Source organism: Lissotriton vulgaris, chromosome 2_1, assembly GCF_964263255.1.
Source record: "Lissotriton vulgaris chromosome 2_1, aLisVul1.2, whole genome shotgun sequence".
NCBI lineage: Eukaryota > Metazoa > Chordata > Amphibia > Caudata > Salamandridae > Lissotriton > Lissotriton vulgaris.
The window spans coordinates 999,119,047-999,141,044 of record NC_141687.1 but is presented as its reverse complement, the minus strand read 5'-3'; the positions used below and the strand labels follow the sequence as shown (position 1 = coordinate 999,141,044).

At 42.2% G+C, this 21,998-nt stretch overlaps 1 protein-coding gene across 1 annotated transcript in view; it reads left to right on the top strand.

Annotated features, from left to right (window-relative positions):
- LOC147731528 (sodium channel protein type 2 subunit alpha-like) overlaps window positions 1-21,998 on the top strand; it is a 951,803-nt gene that overhangs the window by 892,799 nt on the left and 37,006 nt on the right. Inside the window, exon 25 of the mRNA XM_086956592.1 lies at window positions 11,396-11,500. Within this exon, the coding sequence (XP_086812718.1) occupies window positions 11,396-11,500 (105 nt within the window). The remainder of the gene's footprint in view (window positions 1-11,395; window positions 11,501-21,998) is intronic.

Here is a 21,998-nt window from a genome sequence, read left to right as displayed (position 1 = left end):
TGGTTCCTGGGTTGAATTTCAAAGGCGGCATCGCCTTTGAAGCTTCCTGCCCAGGAAGGCCATCCTGTCCTGGTGGAGGTGTGAAGCATCTCAGCCCAGAGCAGGCTTTGTCTCTGGCCTCTGAGACCACTGGCTCTCACCCCATGAGGTCAGAAACATGTCTGGTGGTGGCGGACTGGGTGACACAAGTGAGGGAACACATCAGTGCTTGGTAAGCTTTCTGGGGACCCTTTATAAAGTTCTCCTGTGTGAGTTTATAAATCCAACACTGGCATCAGTGTGGATTTATTAAAGCAAGATGTTTGGTATGAAAAATCTTAGAAATCAGTGAAGCCATCACAGAGTTAGGAAACTCGTCTTGACAAGTATCTAGCCCTTGTACTCCATAAAGCTGCCCAGTGCACTTACAATTTCTCAGAATAGATTGGACATTGTAGGGCACATATCATGCTGATATGCCCTCACATAGGATATAGTCCACCCTGCCTTAGGGCTAAAGGCCTGCAGTAGGGGTGATTTACCTACATCTTATGCAGTGTATGGGTGGCATGGCACACATGCTGTGTGCCATGTAGACTCTTTGGATTTCTCTTCAATAAGACATGCAGTCTGCAATGGCAGAGTGCATAGCCTTGGTGATGGGTCCCTGGGGTGGCACAACCAGTACTGCAACCCCAGAAGACCCGGTTCAGTAACCCTTCCTTGGGTACCAGAAGTACCATTTTCTAGGGATTTACAGGGGTAGCTGAAGTAGTGCCAATCATGGTACAGTGTTTGGGAAAGAGATCTGGCACTGGAAACCTGATTAGCAGGAACCCAGTGCACTTACAGTCTGAAATCATATCAGGCATCATGCAAAAAGAGGCACTTCCCTACAATGTTTTAAGCAGAGGAAGTGATACTATTTGATATTACTCAATCAGACTTCAGGGTGGCCTGAATGTTTTTGATGGGATTTTAATGAATTTTCCATGTACACTTTTTACTCAATGAGCAAAATATTATTATGACTAAAAATACAAATTATATTTGTATGGAAAATATATATGCACACCTTTTACAAAACTAACAGTTGTATTAAGATGTAGTGCTTCATCAAAAATATATATTGAACAACAAACGTGGGAGTATTTTTCACTGAATCAAAATGTCAACTATAAAGTATCTAGAAAATACATCCATTTCACCTTTAGAAGATCTACAAGGCAAACATTCATGCAACTTTTTTGGGGGGCATTGAAGATATTTTTTATGCTTGCTATTCATATTTATATGAGGTTTAAAGTAAAAATTATAAGTCCTTATTTTCCATGTGTTAGAGTTGGAAAATGCAAGGACATTAACCGGTACCATGATTGTCAAATGATTGTTGTAACTCACTAGCAGCTAGTGTGACGTTGAACTACAAAATATAACTCCCTCCTGAGAACAATTTACAGGCTTATGTGTGGTATGATCTATTGGCAAATTAATGTTGAAGTTCCACACTAGGACAAAACATTCTTAAAGCTGACAAAGTTATTGTGCATGAATAAAACACCTTTATTCTACCACAATCTTCTCTTTTTGAGTGTTATAAACCTTTAAGATATTTTAAAGTATTTTCAATTAATTGTTTAGCAGTATCTTGTAGTATTAGGAGATGTTATGGTAGGTCTCTTGCTGACACCATGAAAAGAAATTAATAAACTTGCCCTGACTTTAACTAGACTGAATGTACGGGCACTGCTCAACAAGATCTTTGTAATTTTCTAATCTCAGGTGGTAATGAAAAATATTGTCAGTGTATTGGATCTGTAGGTATATTGCTGACCATGTCAACCATATTTTCTTATTTTCCTAGGACCCAATAAAAAACTAACACACTGTTCTCAAAATGTAAGGAAACATGACAGACACATTTGCACTGGAAAGTTGAGTAAATATTACCACATTGATTTATGTGGCATCATACAGAACACCTCTTAAACACCCATTTTCTCTCTCTATTTGGTATTAATACACGTCAATTCTTATTGGTTATCTAGTTAAAACAAGCATGACGTTAAAACTAGTATGAAAATACATTCATGATCTACATAATTTAACAGGCTATATACACATTGAAAACATGTAATATTGTATACATTATTGTTAGTCATCCCAAATTGGAACAATTATTCATCCAATTATTAGCCATTGGAAATATAATAGTTTATATTAGGAATCCATTTGCTTTCTGTTCAGCAGAGTTTGATCTATCTCTTGGCATGCAAAGCAATTTGTCTAAGACAACAAATCCAAGCAATGTCCATTACCGTTAATCAACCTATTAAAATACCCTTCCACATAATTAGTAGATACATTATTTTGGTAGCTCTTATGGACATAGTAATTTTATTGCTCATAGATAATATTCTACTGCTGATGTAAAAGTTTTCCACAAGTGCAAACAAATACAAAAATGACACAAGTTATCAAACAATTAATGAAAACCAGAAATCCTAAAACGTTCTCTTGTTATGTTGAACAGGTATTGAAACTATTATGTTCTCTAAATACTATTTTGCAAATATCAGTAGTCATATATATAAAGCTGCTGAAATTCAGCTGGAGACATATCAGTGTCTGTAGTGCTTTTGTATCAGTATCAGTATGACATACTGTATATCTCCTGTGAGCAGTTGGATAACAGTAATGTCAGAGTAATCATTAACTTCAAATCTGAATCTATATGACCTATACTACACAGTTTGCCTATTTATTTCTAAGACTATTGTTTTGATAAAAGATGAACATGACATGTTTTGGGAACCTTTAACTTTACCAGGGAGCTATCCATTAACCAGTTCTCTATTGAAAGAACATCTGTCTATGCCATTATGACTGATCATATATGAATCACTTGTGCTACTAGGGTACTGTACAGTTCTTGGTGCGATCAGCATCTGGAACAGTATGCTTGTTTAGTGAGTTGCTGTTCTTTTATGCCTGTAGATGCATTTTGTTGATGACAGTAGACTTAATGGAACATGTGTGCCTTTATTTCCATTAGGTGTCTACCTTGACCAGAAAACTGCATTGAAATGCTTCATAATGCAATGTAACTCTGTAGGTGTGTTAGGAAAATGAACATGTGTTCTCATGTGAATATCAGCATAACTCATAGACATTGAGGCACGGAGAGTGGCAATGCACTTTAGAAAAACACACCTGGCAGGTTCACAGCATCCAGGTAGCTCCCTTAAGTTAATAGGTGGAATGAAGCCAATATTTGTACATGTGCTGTGGCAAGATGCACTTTGAATCATGGCCCGTTATGGGGTCAAGCTCCCTCTCGATCATTGAAATGTGTCTTGTGAACCTATATGTCCGTAAAATTTCCTTGTACATTTAGACAGACAACATAAATTTGCTGCTACAGATCCTGGCTGTCCTCTTGATCTTTCTTTGAAATTTTTCTGCGCATTAAGATTTCACTCTAGTCTCACTATTGCATGCAAGACTGTAAGTTGGGGAATACTGTTGCATGGTGACCTTTACACTATGGTATACCTGATTCCACTTGCTGTGGTTTGGAGGAAACACAGCCACTTTTCTCTTTTTAGCAAAAGTTTACAAATGTTGCCTTATTTGAGCATTTCTTGTGGAATTAGTTGTAGGAATGGAGTAGCTAACTCACTTTGGGAGGCATTGTGTCACTTGCTCCACAAAAAATACTAGCATTTCTTTGCGCTGCATATTGCCATGCATGCTGCTACTGTATATGATGAATTTCCTGAGCTTTTAGTTTCTAAATATTTTATAAAGTATATATGTGTTTCAAATGTTATAATGGAGCAACATTGACATTCTCTTCTCAAAACATATATGAGAGATGAAGTATAGTGCCTCATTCTCGACACATGGCCCCACAGTGCTCCCACGTTTCAATTAAGAAACTGTTCTTGCAAGGAACAATCCTACCATGGAGAACGTGAGCATTCTTGGCATAAGCCACACATTCTTGGCATGAGCTACAGTAAGCAATCAAAGTGATATACATACAATTACAACACATCCCTGTTGCATAACAATAAAGAAACAACACAAAACACTAAACAAATCTAACAATACTCATAACTAAGAGACCAAAAGCTATTAAATTAACTGATGACAATAAAGGAAAATCTACTCGAGGCTACAAGAGAACAGCATGTCAATATGTTCCTCTCAACAACTTTAGCTCATTACAAAATCTTTGAAACTGATTGGCGGTCTTCTGGTTCTTACTGGAAGTTTAATAGTAGATAGGTTTAACCGCATCGCTGTGGCGGCTTTTCCGCTGTGTGCGGCGGTTTTGAAAATTCTGCGTTACATGACGAGCTCAGCTCGTCATCAGCGCACGGCAGGTAAGCCTCATGACGAGCTGAGCTCGTCATCAGCATGGAAGGGGTTAAGGAACCATTTCTTACTACACTTTTCTAAAAGGAATCATTGGAAGGATCAACTGCTATGTCGTTATTGGAAGGATCAACTGCTATGTCACTTGATAGCTTACCTCAAAGATAATTCACCAATCTAGACAAGCTCCACTTGCATGCATTCTGTGTGAATTGTTACCACACTACCTTTAACCCCTTCGATGCTGATGACGAGCTCAGCTCGTCATCACCCACGGGTGTTGTGTGCTGATGACGAGCTGAGCTCGTCATGGTGCCACTAAAATGGCAATTTCCAGCACAGGGGGGGGGGAACGCCTAGCAGCCAAGTGGTTAAAGGAAGTAATGACAAAAGGAGCCATGTACTCAGTTACCCCCTTTCTTTTCTATCTGGGTTTCTTGATAAGTACATGGTCCCCAACATTCAACTTCCTGAATTTCACAAAATTCTTTTCATCATGCCCGTGTTTTTGTTTTCCCTGATAAAACCTGATCTTGGAACCAATCTCCTCCTTGTTTAGATGAGTAGTATTTTTAAAAGGCAACCATGTAGGATTTAAATTAGAAGTGGCAGACCTGCTCCTCAAGCATTCAAAAGTAGATTTTTGGGTCACACAGTTACGAGTGGTGTAATGTGCCCACCACATATCTCTATGAATATGTTTAAGAGGAAATCTGGTCTCCACAGCCCTCTGTACACAGGCTTTCACCATCCTGTTCACCCGTTCTGCAACTCCATGCTAGCAGGCAAAGAAATTCTAAACTGTTTTGGGCAAACATCAACCTTTTGTTAAACGGCAAACATCGCAACTTCAATTCGGACATGACGGAGCAAACATGGAGAGCTCATATCGAAGTAACATTTAATACTACAGCCCCCTCGAGTGCAGTAAGCATCTCTGAATCTCCAAACAAGATCAGAAAGCACACCAGCTCGATCACCAAGTTTAAAGACCTGAATCCAAGCACCAATAAGCAACTAGACACCACACACAGTCCATTATCAGCTGAGAAATCACTTAGTTACTCAAAAAGTCAAATCAAAGAAAAATGTCAGAAAGAAATTCAAGAACCAACAAAGCACGAGCTGAGGGAACACCAAGTACAGATCAATCAAAAGCAGGTATTGTACATAATTAAATATCTGAGATCTGATGGGGCTAGACCAGGCCCAAATGGCCTGCCTAATGCCTTGTTCAGGAACAATCCAGCGTTTTGGTCGAGTCACTTAACTCCCATGTTTACATATTTCTTAGAGACCAGTATCATCCCCGACTCCTGGCGAGGCAGCATTCTTTAGCCCATATACAAATCAGGGACACGTTCCGTTCCAAATAACTACAGATTGATATCTCTCATTGACATAGAGGCAAAGATCTAAGCAACAAACTTATTGGCAGATCTCGAGGATTGGGTCAGCTTATAAATATACTCCCGAAAACACAAACAGAATACCGGGCCGGTATGGGCACCCTAACAAATATTTCGGCAGTTACTCTCTTAGCTAATCAAGCATTTGTCAATTCAAACATCCTCTAGATGTGCTTTGTAGATTGTAAAGTAGCCTTCGACAAAGTGCCAAGATCCACGTTAATGGGCCAAAATGAAAGCTTGCTGAGCTCCTTCAAAACTATTGGAAGCAATCAGCAACTTGTACTCGCAAACTTGGGTCCAAATAAAAAAAGGGGATGGCTGAAGTCTAACTAAGAAAATCTCGAACACCAACAGGTTCAAGCAGGGATGCGTCTTGGCGCCCAGCCTATTTAACATCTACACATCTGATTTAGGGAGTAATCTTCATCTAACACAAGGTGACCCTCCAACGTTGGGTAATACCCCAATAGTAAGCCTGCACTATGTGGATGATATTGTGCTGCTCTCCCAAATACCTTGTGGTTTGCAGCGGTTGATTTCTCAACTAGCACAATATAGCTCTAAAGCCCAATTAATAATCAATTTTTAAAATGTAATGTCCTATGCTTCTCCAGCACCCAGAAAAAATGCCCTAAATTTGTCTGGAGGCTAAATTCAGCATCACATGAGGAACTTTACGCACCTTATGTACTACAGGTTTAGCATCCTTCTTAACCACAATATGATGCTCAAAATCCTTGAGTAATACTAGCTCATCCCTAAACACTTCAGGAAACACCTTGTGAAAATCTTCTCCCCCTGGATTTTCAACAAGCATTACTTGATCATGTGCTTTGGGATTCAATATGGTGCCCATATCTGGTTGATGATGCCAGCCCAAAAATTGTCTCCCCTTTTGGCTGCATACACCTTTCCAGTGGTCTCTCCTCCTTTAAAATCTATTTTCTTCACTATGCACCCCAACACATCAATGTGGGTGCCACCATAACTAACGAGATTGATATCTGGAGGAATTAATTTTTCTCTGCGAAATGCTCCATCCCATATCTCATTCCCAATCATAGTGAGTGGGGAGCCTGAGTCTCCCAAAATTAGAAATATATTTCCTCCAATATCAATTTTGCAATTAGACATGGTTACTGGTCTGATCTCTACTCCATCATCAGCATTCTTGACACTTAAAACTACTTGTCTCCGACTATCAGTTACAGTATCAACACTTTCTACTGTTCATACTTTCCCTGCTGTTTTAGAAACTGTAGCATAATGCCCTTTAAGGCTACTTTTGCGACAAACAGAATTTCTAGCATAGCAGTTTGGGCTTTTGGCCATGTGTCCAAAACTCCCACATCTGAAACACCTGTCTGTGGTATTGTCCAAAAAAAGAATTAGAAGGTTTTGAAAGCTTTGCTCCTGGAGGTACTTTAAAAATGTTCTCTCTCCATCTCTGTCAGCGTCTCTTTAGAAGCAACTTCGTGTATACTGCTCTAAACTGAGGCGTTGTCAGCAAGTGAAGTGTGTTTTTTCATCTTATTAACCCTGACAGAAGCGTTTTCTACTCCTTCTACAGTGGTAATGACTTCTTTAAGTGGAGAATTTCTGGTCAGCAGCTTCCCTTGCACTCTAACGCTATTAGTGCAGTTCACTAATTGATCTCTCACCAGTGAATCTTTTAAATCTCCGAACTCCCATGTTCGTGCTAACATCTTTAGTGAGGCAATATAATTCCCCATCTCTCTTGAAGGGTAGATAGGGATCCCATTTCCAGGTAAATTAGCCAAAGAGGGTGTGGCCAGCAAACCGGCAAGAGGGCACCAAGCTTCCACTGCTAACAGCCACAAAAGCATTGTCCTAAAAAGTATTGGGCCCAGGTCCATGCAGATAAGGCACAGTCTGCTTTGAAGCCTGCTCTACATGCGAGATTCTGCATTTCGTATCTTCCAGTGGGTAACAAAAGGATAAAAAAAATGAGAAGTGCTCTGCCGCCCATCACCTCAGGATGACCATAGTGGGTGAGATGGATGAAAATGCAAGACAGAGACAAGCAGCAGTTCAAGGATAATGCTCTATCAGTTCCATTCTGAGTGTGCAGTGGTGAAGTTGATGGGATCCTTCTTCCTCAATGCAGATCTGATTAACAATTCACCCAGTCTCTGGCATATTCCATGCTTCTGGGCATCTTGTAGAGGCACAGTATCGGTGGGGTTTCTGCTCCTTGCCAGGGGGTGCAGTCATGAAGCCAAACAAAGTAGTGTGGTGAAACGGAGAAGAGCTTCAGTGTTACTGAAACCGATGTGGATGCACTGGTGTAAAAATAATGTAAAGAGGATTTTCAGCTCAGGTGTCTTCATGGCCGTTTAACAACTGATTCTATGGGAATGCTCTGAGACACCAAGATGGTGGTTGAGATCTCCCTCACAGTGGTGTAACAATAGCTCCCATGGTGCAAGAGGGCCCCAGCTCCAGGATGCCCCCTCCTGCACTGTGCACAGGCGATGGGCCTCTGGCCTAAGAACTCCTGACTTAGTCTGGAGTGTAGGGGCCCCCCTCCAAGTAGTTTGCAAGGGGGCCCTCAAGTTTTGTTATGCCACTGCTCCCTCGCTACCTGGTGACTGTGAAAACCTAATCACAGTGCAGACACTTATAAAATACTGCTAAAATGTGTGGAGAAGGCACTGGGAGTATCCTTTAGTAGACGTAAAGGGAAATGGGCAATCTCAGTAAATGAGTGGGGGGACCAGAGAGGAACACTGTCAATATTGGAGCTATCATCAAGAAACTTTCTGACACAGGTGAGCTGTTGGATCATGTTAGACTTTAATTATATTAAAAAAGAAATGGTTGAGTCAAAGAAAATAAATCCCTCATCTTCAGACTGGAGAATTTAGAGAACTTGTGCAAATGACACCACTTCAGAATTAAGGGTTTGTCAGTTAATGAATAAAGACACAATTGCTGGCCCTTTACTGTAAAGTGGATCCCCAGAATATTAGATCTGAAAGTTAAATAGGACCCTCCATTTGTGGGAAGGTGTTAAAAAATCAACAGTATAATTGATGTGGATACTTCAAATGAAAAGAAAGGGCTCTACCTTGACCATCAAAGTCTTTAATACGGACAGAAGTCACCATTTCCGGAAGTGGTGAAGAACAAGTAGGCACTAACCTTCGATGAACAAATACATATCTTTTCACACCTGTTACCTGAAGCTACTAGAAGATGAAGAAACCTGTAAATTGTTAAAATGTGTTTTCTTGAATGGGGACTGATGATTGGCATGCTCCAACACAAAAAAGTGAAGGTGAGTGGGGTACCATGAGTATTTATCTGCAACCCAGAGAGAGTATAGGCACTCTTTCCAACAGTGCCTGTGAGTTATGGTATTTGAAAATACCACACATGTTAGGCAGAGAGAGAGAGATTTTAGGGATGGAATTTTTTGATTTTTTTTCATCACTTCCTGGTTCAGAAAAGGTTAATAAGAGCCTCTGTTTGTTTGGAGTAGAGCATTTTGGGCGGTACTGTTATCAATATTACTACTGCGAAATGAAGCAAAGAAACATTTGAAACAAGTTCACCAAACCGTTAAACTTTAGTTAACTTCGACTGTTAGTTTCATATCAATTTTGGCTGTCCCTACTGGATCATTACTGCCTGAATAATTTCGGATTTTTTTAAGCATAAACCACTGTAATTCCACATTTTAATGTATGGTCTAGAGTCTAGTTTCGTGAGGGATTAAGAATTGTTGATGATGACCGTTATTCGAAACCTCTGAGTTTGATAATATGGCTCATCCTTCTCTTCTATGCATTCCAACCTCAGTGGCTTACGTAACTCAATTTCTGGTTCTTTTACTGAAATTTGTCTAATAAATAAATTTGGAGCATTCCTATCTAACGCTGCAACATTAATTTAAGGCAGTCCTAAACACCATCATCTATCAAATTTGATGTAGTGTTTCTTTAATCTTTCTCTATCCTGTCTACTATCCATATGATTTTCAAATCGTACACTAACAACATCTAAAGTTATACTAATGTTTCTAGCAAGTGTATTATTGTCCCTTTTGATGTCTTCAACATTACAGCATTCGCCAGTGACTACTCATCCATTGAAATCTCTTAACATATAATGTCACTACAACACTTGAAGCATAGTGGTTTACTGGTAATAGTGTTATATGTCAGAAGCTAGTAGCGTAAATATCGCTATAAAAGGATATCATAGCCAGTAAGTATTAGTTGATGTTTTTTAACTCTACATCTATGTACCTTGTAGATGTATATGTAGTCACTGTACACATATGTGGAGCCAATTTCATCAAAATTGTACTTACATGAATTCACTTACCTTGATCATATTTCGACATTAGATATTTTGGCTACGATATCTGTGCGAGGTGGCATTAAATCCACAATAACCTGGTACCATATCATTCTATTCATCAACTTCCACGTGGACCGTGAGATTAAATGACCATCGTGCAAGCTTTAAAAGCCACGGTTTGTCTTGTATAGGACCTTAATAAACAATGGACACCATTAAAGGCGAAAAAATAGATGAACTGGCTACCATGATTCATTAGCTTGGCCAAATGCGACTTCACTACCTGACCTGATTATATCTTGCATGTAATGTAGGGCCTCATTCTTGAGTGCTTTGAAGTCATATAAAAATTATCTGCCCTTCTGATTTCTGATTTTACATTGATTTTACATTGATCTATGAAGGAGGTGCACAATGTGAACCCTCTTCTACTGGAGGTCAACCTATCCACTAGACCTGCAGGGGTTAAACAAATATGATATTGTTTTATTTTTTGTATTTATTTTATTTTTGCAATTTTATTCAGTGTGGGCTTGGCCCAAAGGCAATAGAGCTCTTTATAACAAGTGGGAGATAAGGGTTACAGTGATTAAACTCAGACGGTTACTTCGGTAGGTGTGTGCAGGAGTAATCACAAGAACAGTTACAGCAATTGGGCAGAGGAAATACACAGTTAAAGTTTTAATTTATTTCTTTACGGATTGACACAACAATCAAGAAACCATTTGCAGTTGAAGTTCTGTATTTGAATGTAGTAACTGACTTTCTCACGCGCTCTCTGTAAATTGCTCTAGAATGGGTTGATGACTGTGGCAGCCGGGGTCCTTGCTGACAGCGCAATTGGGTCCACATTACAAGGTTCACGTTTTATCCCTGGTAAATCCGCTCGACCTGCCAGAGTTACTTTGGGCATCGGTCATTCTCGGGGACTAAATCACCAAGGATTACATGTGGAGCTTCCCCCTCCCCCGGGCCCTTTTAGAAATGAGAAATTTCTGGGGAAACCAATAATTTTGGTGCTGATTTTACCGACCTACCCTCGTTTTTCCACAGGATTTCTCTGAAATACTTTGCTTTCCAGGTGAGCGTAAACACTACGGCTCTGCAGAGTTAAACTGCCTCTCGTAATCCCAATTTTACTTGTGATTTCAATTACTGGCCAACATGTGTGCGTCATTTGTTCTTTTGATGGCTTATTACATTGTAATGAAAATCGTGCCTTAATCGATAATTGCGCCTGCATTGCTCTGCATTGGATCATCCTATAATCAGTTGTTATCTATTTACTTTACTTTGGAGGTCAAGACATCTTTATGACCGAAGAACAAAAAAAGTATTACAATGCAATGAAAAAGCTTGGGTCTAAAAAGCCACAAAAACCGATTCCTAGGCCGCAGGTAATTATGCATTTACTTAATTATTTTAATTATATGACCACATAGTCAACCTTAAAAAATGCAAAGTATTGTCTTGTATATATTATATTGCAGTGCAATGAGAAAAAATGAAAGAAATCGTTGTATAAAACCCCTCTACCAGTTTATTGCAATTTCGCGGCACACCAAACAAATGATTTTACCTTTATTGACATAATTTTTTTCTGCTACTAACCAAAAAAAATGAAATTCTAAATAAGCTTTGCTGTCTGCATACATCTGGCATGCAGATCACAGTTGTATCCCCTGCAGTAATCCACACTGCAGGTACAAAAAGGAATGAAGTTTATTTGTAGGCAGGAACAAACTGCACCATCAAGATGTTACAGCAGAAGTGGAACAGCAGTCCTCTGCTTCAAACCATAATATTCTCTACAGAATACTGCAATAACATTCTATTATTATTAAAGTGACAAGACACAGCAGTCGCACACAGATCCCAGTAGCTTAACTCTAAAGCTGTCTCATTAGTTACAGGCTACATTTGTTTACAGAGTATTCCATTTTACTATGAGTTCCTGATAGTCCATGAGATCAGTAGCTACCATTTGTTCTACTAGCCTTTTTAACCTCACACAACCTCTTGAAATAATAGTGTTCCCAAACCCAAGAGACACTGAGAATCAAAAATCAAGCAAAGGAAATAAATTCACCAAGCAGGGGAAGCCCCACTCTAGAGTTATCCCATCACATGGTGATACTGACTTTGAACTGCTCCCAAATTCCACAGATGATGTCACCTACATTATATTAAAGAGGCAAAGAACTATGTGAGGTGGTCCCACTTACACAGGAGAGTAGAGGAAGAAGGGAACGCTAAATAGCAGCAGTGGATAAGCCACAGAGGAGCCCCCTCTCAGCAAACACCTGGAACCCACGGATCACCTACCAGTGATGTCATTCCCACCCTTCAGTGAACCGACTCACCCAGCCACCAAGACCAAAAGATTGGAAAACTTGAGTGGGTTGCCTCAATAAGTACTATAGAACTATGAGAGAAACAAATCTTACAGGAAAGATGTCCCTCCTGCTACACTTCACAGGTTAAGAAATACACAAGCTGTTCTAGAACCTATTCTAGAAATGTATGGCATTGCCTTGGATTGAAAACCTTAATGGCTAAGCATGTGTTTTGTTTATAGACCTTTTATGAAGTCTTTGATCAAATCTTGTGCAATGCCAAAAAGCACAATAGCTTAAAACCGGTCACTTATGAAATGTAAAATAATATTCCTTTTAAATATGGTTTTAAAATGAGGGCTGCCTATAATACATTCTGCGGCCTTGCCTGAGAGAACACATATGATGTTGCTTGTGAGTCATTTTGTAAGATTATAGGGAGCTTAGAGCCCACCCATTTCTTACCATTTGTTGGCTTTTCCTCCACTATCTTTGTGTTTGTCCCTCCCTTGGATCATGGCCCATGTACTGCTTCTGTGGCCAGTGAGTGTTGTTCTGCAGCTGCTGCTTTTGGTCCTAGGGTACTTTATTCTTTTGTTTCCAGCAGTAAATAAGATTGCATATGCTTGCAGGCCCTCTCTCTCCTATCCTTCTCCCTCTCACTCTGTATGATATGCTTGTCCCCTTCCACCCTCCTCCTACCTTCCATTGTGTTCCTTGACCCCTCCTCCTCCTGTCCTGAAGTTGCTTGCGCCCTCTCACTATCCGTGATGTTGCTTGCTTGCTCCCACTTTGCTCCCGCAGTCCTTAGTCCCTACCACCCTTCGTCCGTATTGCCTCCTCCTCCCTAACACCCTCCATTTGTGTTACTTTTCCCTCTTTCCTCTCTTCCAACCTCCATTCATGCTTTCTTTACCCTCCGTCAGTATTGCCATTGGCCCCCTTACTTTAGTCATGTATAATAAATTGTTACAGACCAATAGTGACAATACCATTCTTATGTGAACAATAAACAGTAAACTGCATGAAGGAGGTTGATTTGTCAGCCAAGAGATTGTGCGCCAGCAGAAGCGAATTATAAAAATTCACTTTTTATATCGTGCTCAGCTACTCGACAGAGTGTCTCAGCCTGTGTAAAAGTTAAAGGTAAAAAGTACCAGAGGGTCAGCTAAAAGAGGAGCGTTTTAAGGTTTTTCTTAAAAATCGAATGATCCTGAAAGCTCCGCAGCACCAAGGGCAAAGCATTCCAGGCCAGGCTAGCTTTCCTGACGAGTGAGCAACCACCCAGCCTTTGACGATTGAATCTGGGGGTTTGCAGCAGAAGCTGAGAAGAGGAGCGCAACTGTCTAGCTGGAGTGTAAAAGACAAATCACTTCTGAAGATAGCTAGGGCCCCTGGCACAGAGGGCCCTATTGGCGATGGAAAGCATTTTGAATTTAATTCGAGCATCAACAGGAAGCCAGTGCAGGGAGCACAAATGAGCACGCACATTTCGCCTTTTGGTCAAGCCTACCAGAAGTCTGGCAGCAGAGTTTTGAACAACCTGCAATTTACTTAAGAGGTAGCCAGGAATGCCCACATGCAGGGCATTGGCATAATCCAGGCGAGATAAAATCAAAGCGCGAACCGCTGTCTCTTTAGCAGGTCCTGGAAGAAAGGGAAGAAACTTTCTCAGGACTTTCAAAGTGCCGAAGCATGTCCCGACAAGCTTCTTAACTTGTGTGGAGAGATTCAGATTCTCCGAGAACCAAATCCCTAGATTTTTAGCAATATTGTTCCCTGCACTAGGCAGGGGAAAGCCAGGGGGCCACAGCTTTGCCCTAAAATCGACCGGAAAGGTCCTATACAAGAGAACCTCTGACTTCTCTTCGTTGCACTTCAGCTGTGCCTAGGCCAGCCAGTGGAAAACGGAGGCAAGACAGTGTTGCGCAGACTGGACTGCAATTCAGGAAGTCTTGGGCGGGCCTCCTTAAACAAGCATCGGCAAAGCCAATAGGTCTTTCCTATGTGAGTTCTTTTTGCTTTGTCTGTTTTTTTTACTCATGTTGTACAGCAGCGCAACTGCTATGCAGCATGGCTGAAAGTTTAAAAAGGGCTATGATGTGGTATATGCTGCTGTACAACATGGCTAGAAAGACATTGACAAAGCGAATAGATCTTGCATTTGTGAGATTTATTGGCTTTGCCAATGCTTTTTTATACTGTTCCTCTGCAGAGAAGGACGTTGGCAGACCCATAAAATATGTGGTCAAAAAGCACACTTAGCCCCATGCTACTTTGGATTCTTCTCTTCTGTTTATTAAAGCTAATGATTTTAATGTGTACCATTAATTTCCAGACCTTTCCAGGCAAGTTAAAAATAGGATGCCCCCCAGAAAGCAATAGCCTGTTTTCACAAAACCTACAGTGTGCACATCTCCAGCTTTTCCCTACACTTAAAAGCTGTGTTAGCAGACTAATTGAAAATAGATGGTTTCATATATTCCTGTGTAGGACTTGGCCTTTTTGGCTACAGATCCCTAAACTTTTTGCTTTCCCCCTAGACCGTTTTCCTGACATAGAGTTGCCAATTTAGATGCTTTGGGTATTTTGTCACTGCTGATCAGTGTCAAAGTGTCAAAGTACAAGTGTTCCCTATGTAAAGTGTAATGGCAATTGGTTGGCCATGATTGGTATGTTTGCCTTAATAGTAAAGTCCCTAGTCAAATGCACTGTGTACCTGGGCTAGTAATGCAAAGGCTCGCGGAGAAGGAAACTCAGGCCTGCAGTGTGGGGCCTGCACACAGTTTGCTAAGTCAGCATGTTGTCCTGACAAGTGCAACTCCTCCTGACTTTCTCTTTTGCATACACATTGGGCACCCCTGTGGTAGGTCCCGGGTAATCCCTGGGCAGGGTGCAGTGTTTCTAAAAGGGCAGGACATATCCTAAGGTGTGTGTTATGTCCTGACAGTGAAAAACACTCCATTTAGTTTTTTCAGTGCTGAAAGGCCATCTTGCCCATAGGACTGAATGGGGGAAGCTGGGGGGTTTGTTTGTTAGCCTAGTTTCCTGTATGTTTGAAATGGAGAGGTGAAGTTTAGTATGTATAAACTCACAGTCTCATAACACATCTTTCTGTGAAGGTGGTTTTGTGTGTTCAGAAACCGCTCTTTTAGAAAGTGGCTAAGTAGGGGAAGGAGAAGCCCGGGAGGTGAAAAGGCCTGGGCTGGTTGTATACACCAATTAACCCATCTCCTGCTGAGTGATTAAGGATCCAGACCCCCAGTATCAAAGGGAGAAAGGTGAGACGGGGAGGGAGACACCCAGAGCTTAATTAGGAAGGGGTCAGGGACCCCTGAGAACAAACGAACTTCAACGATATTAAGGGGTATAACTATGAGAGCTGAAACCCCTGAATGTTGGAATGAAACAGAGATGGATTGAGACTGAAAATGCTTGGACCCATTCTGTGGTCAAGAGGAACCTCTGCTAAACAAGGAATAACTTAAGAGACTGATGTGGAAAGGCCAATCCTTGCTTCGTGATTTGGGGCTGGTCAGCAGTTTGCTTTTCTAACCAAAGGAGAAGCTGCTGGGACTGTGCTTGAAGGCGCTGGGTCCTCCTGCTTGTGATTGTGCAACACACTAGGCACACCACAAAAGAAACTCCACACACGGTTATATAAAAATAGCCTTTGTATTGTCATAAACACATTAGAAACATAATCACCCATTTACACTGTGCCAACTGGCAGTAGGCAATATTTACAGGGGATTATAAACAGGACCAGGCCAATCGGGCACAGTCAAAACAGGTAAGTAAATGCAAAACACAACCAGTAACTACTGGTACCACAATGACCTAAGCAGGCTTACGCCTAAACCAGGCAAAAACAACCATTCCAGTCAGGGCAAGGGATTACATGCTGAAGATAACCTCTGCTGACCCCCTTGGTAGCTTGGCACGAGCAGCCAGGCTTATCCCAGAGGCAAAGTGTAAAGCATTTGCGCAACACACACACAGCAGCAACACACTAGGCACACCACAAAAGAAACTCCACACAATGTTTGTATAAAAAATAGCCTTTGTATTGTCATAAACACATTAGAAACATAATCACACATTTACACTGTGCCTACTGGCATTAGGCAATATTCACAGGGGAATATATACAGGACCAGGCCAATCGAGCCACAGTCAGAACCATCAGAACAAGTAAGTAAATGCAAAACACAACCAGTAACTACTGGTACCATAATGACCTAAGCATTATCACCTTAGCATCAGACACCATCCTAAAATATCATGGCAATAAATCAAATTAGGCCCACACCTCATTAGCATAAACACATTACGCATTAGGCTCACCAGCATAAACACATTATGCATAAACATCCTAGACATAAACACAGTATGTCATAGGCATCACAAACATAAATCACATTAAGCATGAAACATACTAGGCCCAAAGCTCATCAGCATAGAACAAATTATGCATTGGTATCACATTAGGGCCTTGTACCCTACCAAAACTCTAATCTGACCCCAGGCCAACTGGCCTTCTCAGAGGGCTCAAATGTCCTATGTCCTAAATGTCAAGGTGTGCTGCCACTGCAGCAGAATCCAAGTGTGCAATTGCGCTGGCACCATGCTGCCTCCTGTGCCCCCACTGGGACTCCTCAAAAGGGTCTGGTCTAAATGTTGCAGCTGCCGCTAATTGCCGTGCAGCTGTGAAGGAAATTAGGCACTGGCACTGACTATGCCCAGAGAGCCCGACTGGGACTCTATAAAACAAATGTGGCCAAATGGGCACAGTCACCTCAGGACCCTCAGGAGCATCCAAGTGCTCCAGGCACCGACAATGTGCCTCGGGGGAGCCCCACTCTGGGACTCTCAACAGAGTTTGCCCCCACAGGAAATGGCACTGGCACCACCTGGCCGTGAGTCCACTGGGACTCTTAAAAAATAAAATGGTCCTACCGTTGCAGCTGCCCACTGTCCGGTGGGGCAGCTGTTGCACAGATGGACACTGCCATTAACTGTGACTGGGGGGCACCAACAAATGCCCCTATTACAGCCCCCACCATTGGAGTGGCCTGCTCTCCTGCGGGACCACTCAGGCACCGAGAATGTGCCTCAAACAGCCCCCAGCCTCTCCCAACGCCCACCACTAACCAAGCTCTCTGGTGGACCCCTGGCCGGCTCTTAGACTGCACGCAGTTCTCTCCTCACCACACATGAGCCCCGCCTCGTCTCAAGTGCATTGCTGCCTGTTCCCTTTGCCCGGTCCCCCTTCCTGGGAATGGGACTCCGATGCAAAGCCTGCGATGGTCTGTCCGGCTTTTCACCACACGCGGGGCTTCCCTTTCCTCCCAATAACCCTGCCCATGGACAGGCACAGCCTTGCCTGACTTCCTGTTAGGAGGATTGGTCCGCGGTGATGACACACAATAGTAGAACACAGGGTGGGCTCCCGCTAAAACAAACAACCCGGGGTGGGCACCCGCATTCAAAATCGCATAAGAGCAGGTTGGGCACCCTCGATCGACATAAACTCCTCAATGCGTGGTGGGGACCTACAAAAATAAAGGACAACACGAGGTGGGCACCCGCTGCTTAGTTAGGCATTAATGCGGGGTAGGCTCCCACTTAGTCACGAAATTCAGGGGGAAACCCTATGCCTGGATTCCCCCAGCGCTCACGAGGCAGCCCAGTGCTGCAGAGACCTGCTCCCTTCAGCAGCACATGGCAAAGCGCTCACAAGGCACTACAGTCCTGGATAAAGGTCGGGAACACAAGGCTGGGCTCAGGCAGGCCAGCACACAGAGCCTTCCAGCAGGGAGGTAGTCCCTTGTGGCGGTTCCTCCTGGAGCCCAGCAGCATCAGCCCCCAGCGTCAGAACAAGCACAACACATGGTGTCATAGCCCCTACATTTATATCACCTCAGGCAGGCAGACGTATAGCACACAGAAATGCCAACTTCTAAAAGTGGCATTTCTAAAATTGTTATAATAAATCTGCACACACCGTAGCATTTATTATTACTATTTCAAACATACCAAACTTGACCAGGCTGTTCCTCTCATATCAGGAATTACCACTGGAACACTTATCAGGGAATCCCCAATGAATTCCTATGGGAGGGCATCCCCACAATAGTGAGAACGACCGCGATGTTACCACGCGTGGCTTTACATCGCAAATATTTTCTACGACTTGCGGTAGGTGGCGTGCAACAGCAGGGAATGTGTTGGATTTTAAGTCCAAAACATTCCCTGCTGTTGTGCTAACATCTAGCAATAGAAACGACTTACAATGTAAAGCCACGCGTGGTAACAACGCGGTCGTTGTAACAACCACATTGTAACCTACCACGTGGTATTTGCTCACGGTGTAACTTTCTATATTTGTAAAAGGGGGCTCACAGACATGGCACACACTTTAGGTGCCAGGTCCGGGCAGTGGCATTGCTCGCACAGGCCCTGCAATGGCACCGCCCTAGGATAGGTTTGCAAGGATACTTTGGTGGGTGGGGCAATCAGCACTGCAAGCCCACCAGTAGCATTTAATTGACCAGCCCTGGGTGTATGAGATACCACTTTACAGAGGACTGACAGGTAAATTAAATAGGCCAAACAGGTGTAGACCAATCTTACCATGTTTATCACAGAGAGCACACACACTTTACACTGGACTGCAGTGCTAAAGTGCCCTGATTCCTAAAACCACAAACACCATGTCAGAAAAAAGGCTAGGAGAAAGGCAAAAAGTTTAGGGGCAACACTGCAAAAAGTGCCAAGTCCAACACAACCCAAAAACAAACAATGGGTCAATTTAACCATCTGGACATATAGTTGCACTGAAAATACTTGCTTTTCCATTAGACTTACAATATTTCCAGAATATGACGTGGGCTACATTTCAACCACAATATTTGAGAAAAAGCTCAGGCAAGTAGCATTCACTGAGTTCTGTGTTCAATTAGACTGCGTCAGCAAGGACTACACGAAGACTCGGGTCTCACTTAGTGCCAAGAGGGAATATAAATATTCAGATCCCTGCCTTGTAGGTGGTCAAGTTTGCTTCATAGTTAATTTTTGTCCTCAAAGCTCAAAAATATTTTGTCAAACAGCATGATCTGTGATGCTTTATTAATAGCTGCTATTTGGTAAACAGTTTTGAGTTTGTTGTTTAGTATTGTATTTCACCATTTATATAGCACTTACTGTTTCTGTGTGAGGCACTAAAGTGCTTGCCTACCTGCGTGATCTAACAAGAGGTAACTCTGAGACAGGTTACAGTGCAGGTACAGGTTCTTCCACCGAGGGTAACACACTTGCCTCACCCAGTTTTCTTTTTCAATAGGTGCAGCAATCCATAGTTTGCTCTTCGCACCGTGGTGAAAGAAGGGCTCTTATTGGCAGAAACTGTCATTGCTCCGTTGTTATGCATTGCTTATTCAAGCTAAGCTATTACTGCCAGATGCTGGTTTTTAGCTCGAGTCTGGGCAGCTCATTCGCTGCCACGCAAGGCATGCTGTATTCAGTTAGGGGCTTGAAGCTCCGCCCATTCTCCACGCCTATTTTTCATTGCCTTGTGTCATTGTCCACTGAAAACTGTGGCTGTCATCGGTCAATATGCTTAGTAGTCCCTCCTTAGTACCGCCTTGTCTCATTTTGTAACCTCGCATAAGGACACCCCCTGTTACGTGTGTTGTTTCTCAGCAGGCTTTAATTACAGCCTAAGAGCACTATTTTCTCAAGTAGCTTTGTCCTGCCTGCTGTTGCAGCAGGACATGCTCTCTCCTGACGCGTAATTTAAAAAAACAATCTTTATAGCATGGGCGCTGAACGCATTTCCAAGGCTAATGGCATTGTAAATCACAATGCCTTTTATTTATCTGTATTAAAAACTACACATAAATAAAAGGTATCGTCATTTACAATGACAATAGCTCACACTCTCTTAAATGGGAGATCTGTTGCATTGCAAATGCTTGTTTTTACAGCTTTTCATCAGAAACGTCCCCTGAACTGCCCCCATTCTCTGTGTTGTCGTTGCCAGTCCAAAGATTTTGGAACCATTTCCATAAAAGGCGGAGAATAAAATAAGAAGGTTGCAAGGGAGTTCCCTATGCCTTACTTCGAGGAATAATAGTATTAATAATCGTTTCCCCAGATTCCTTCAAATGTTTTTTTTCACAGATGTAAAATAGAAAACTCAAATTTCCTGGAACAGAAAACTATGAGTTAGTCCAGTAAGCAAAAATACCACAAGTTATGACAACATAATGAAGAAAGTGCAAAAAAAAACGTTATCAGCACCAGTAGAAATGATCTGTTTCACATGAATGCACATGAAATGCTCCCATGTTATATCTGAATAATTCCAGAAAAAGCAGGACTCGAATGTTATGTAGCATAAGGAGAGAACTTCCAGGATGACTATTTATAAGAAATTAATGTGCAGATTCACTATTGGTATCAACAAGCACAGATGGCAGAATTGAAAGGTGATTTGTAACACTACAGATATTACTTACATCATTTCAACTACCTCCATCCCATATAGGTAGGTGGCTAACTTTACATACTGACCAAATCATGATGTCAAGAGCATCCATATTAAAGCAGAACTTGCTGGATTCAGGCCGCTAGCACTACCTACTGACTTGATTGTAACCAGTGGTGTAACGAAAGTTGAGGGGGCCCCCCTCTAGACCCACCCGGGGGCGGACAGGCCACGGGACTGTGCTGAGAGGGCCCCCAGGGGCTCAGGTGCCTCCACGCCCTGCGAGGCCTGCGGATGCCTTTGTTACGCCACTGCTACATGCAGAGCATCAAACTACCCAATCTTTTAGGACAGATACAAAGAGTCCAAAGACAGATGCCAGACAAGTCTAGCACAACCGTTCTTTGTATCAAAAAGTTGCAGGCTTTGTTTGTGGTGAATTAGGACACAAATACAACATAATTAAAACACAATGAGTTTTTGAAAAGGAGGTTGATTACTGTATCTTGCAGTTAAAGTGCCAGTACAGTTGAGACATAGGCTCCCTATGTTTAGGTTTTACCAGTATGGACTACATGAGCAAATGGTGTAGCCAATCGCTCTAAACAGACTACTTGAGTGCCAGGTTTTATTTTGTATCCCAGGTACCGGTATCCCAATCATTTGGCGGACAGCTCAGAACTGGACATTTGGGCTCAAGATTTCTGGAGCTGTGAGCCTTGTTCAGAATTATGGCCAACAAGCTACATTTAAAGATCTATATATCTTAGAAGTAAACTTTAGCTAAGGGTTCCCTACTCGGGACAAAAGAGGAAGGAGGGATAGTTCCTAGGGAATAGTGTTCCAAGTGTAATACACAGGCTACTCTTCCTAAACGCTATTGAGGGATGAGAAGCACAGACCAGACACTTGCTATTCTGTGTTATCTGTATATTTTTAGATTTTTCTTGTCCACCGGACCAGCTTCTCCATCGTGGATAGAATAGTCTTCCCTTACAAAGGCATCACAAGTCTCTTGGTCAGGACAATGACCTGTGGGTTGATGCCAAAGTTCTCTAAGAGCTCAGG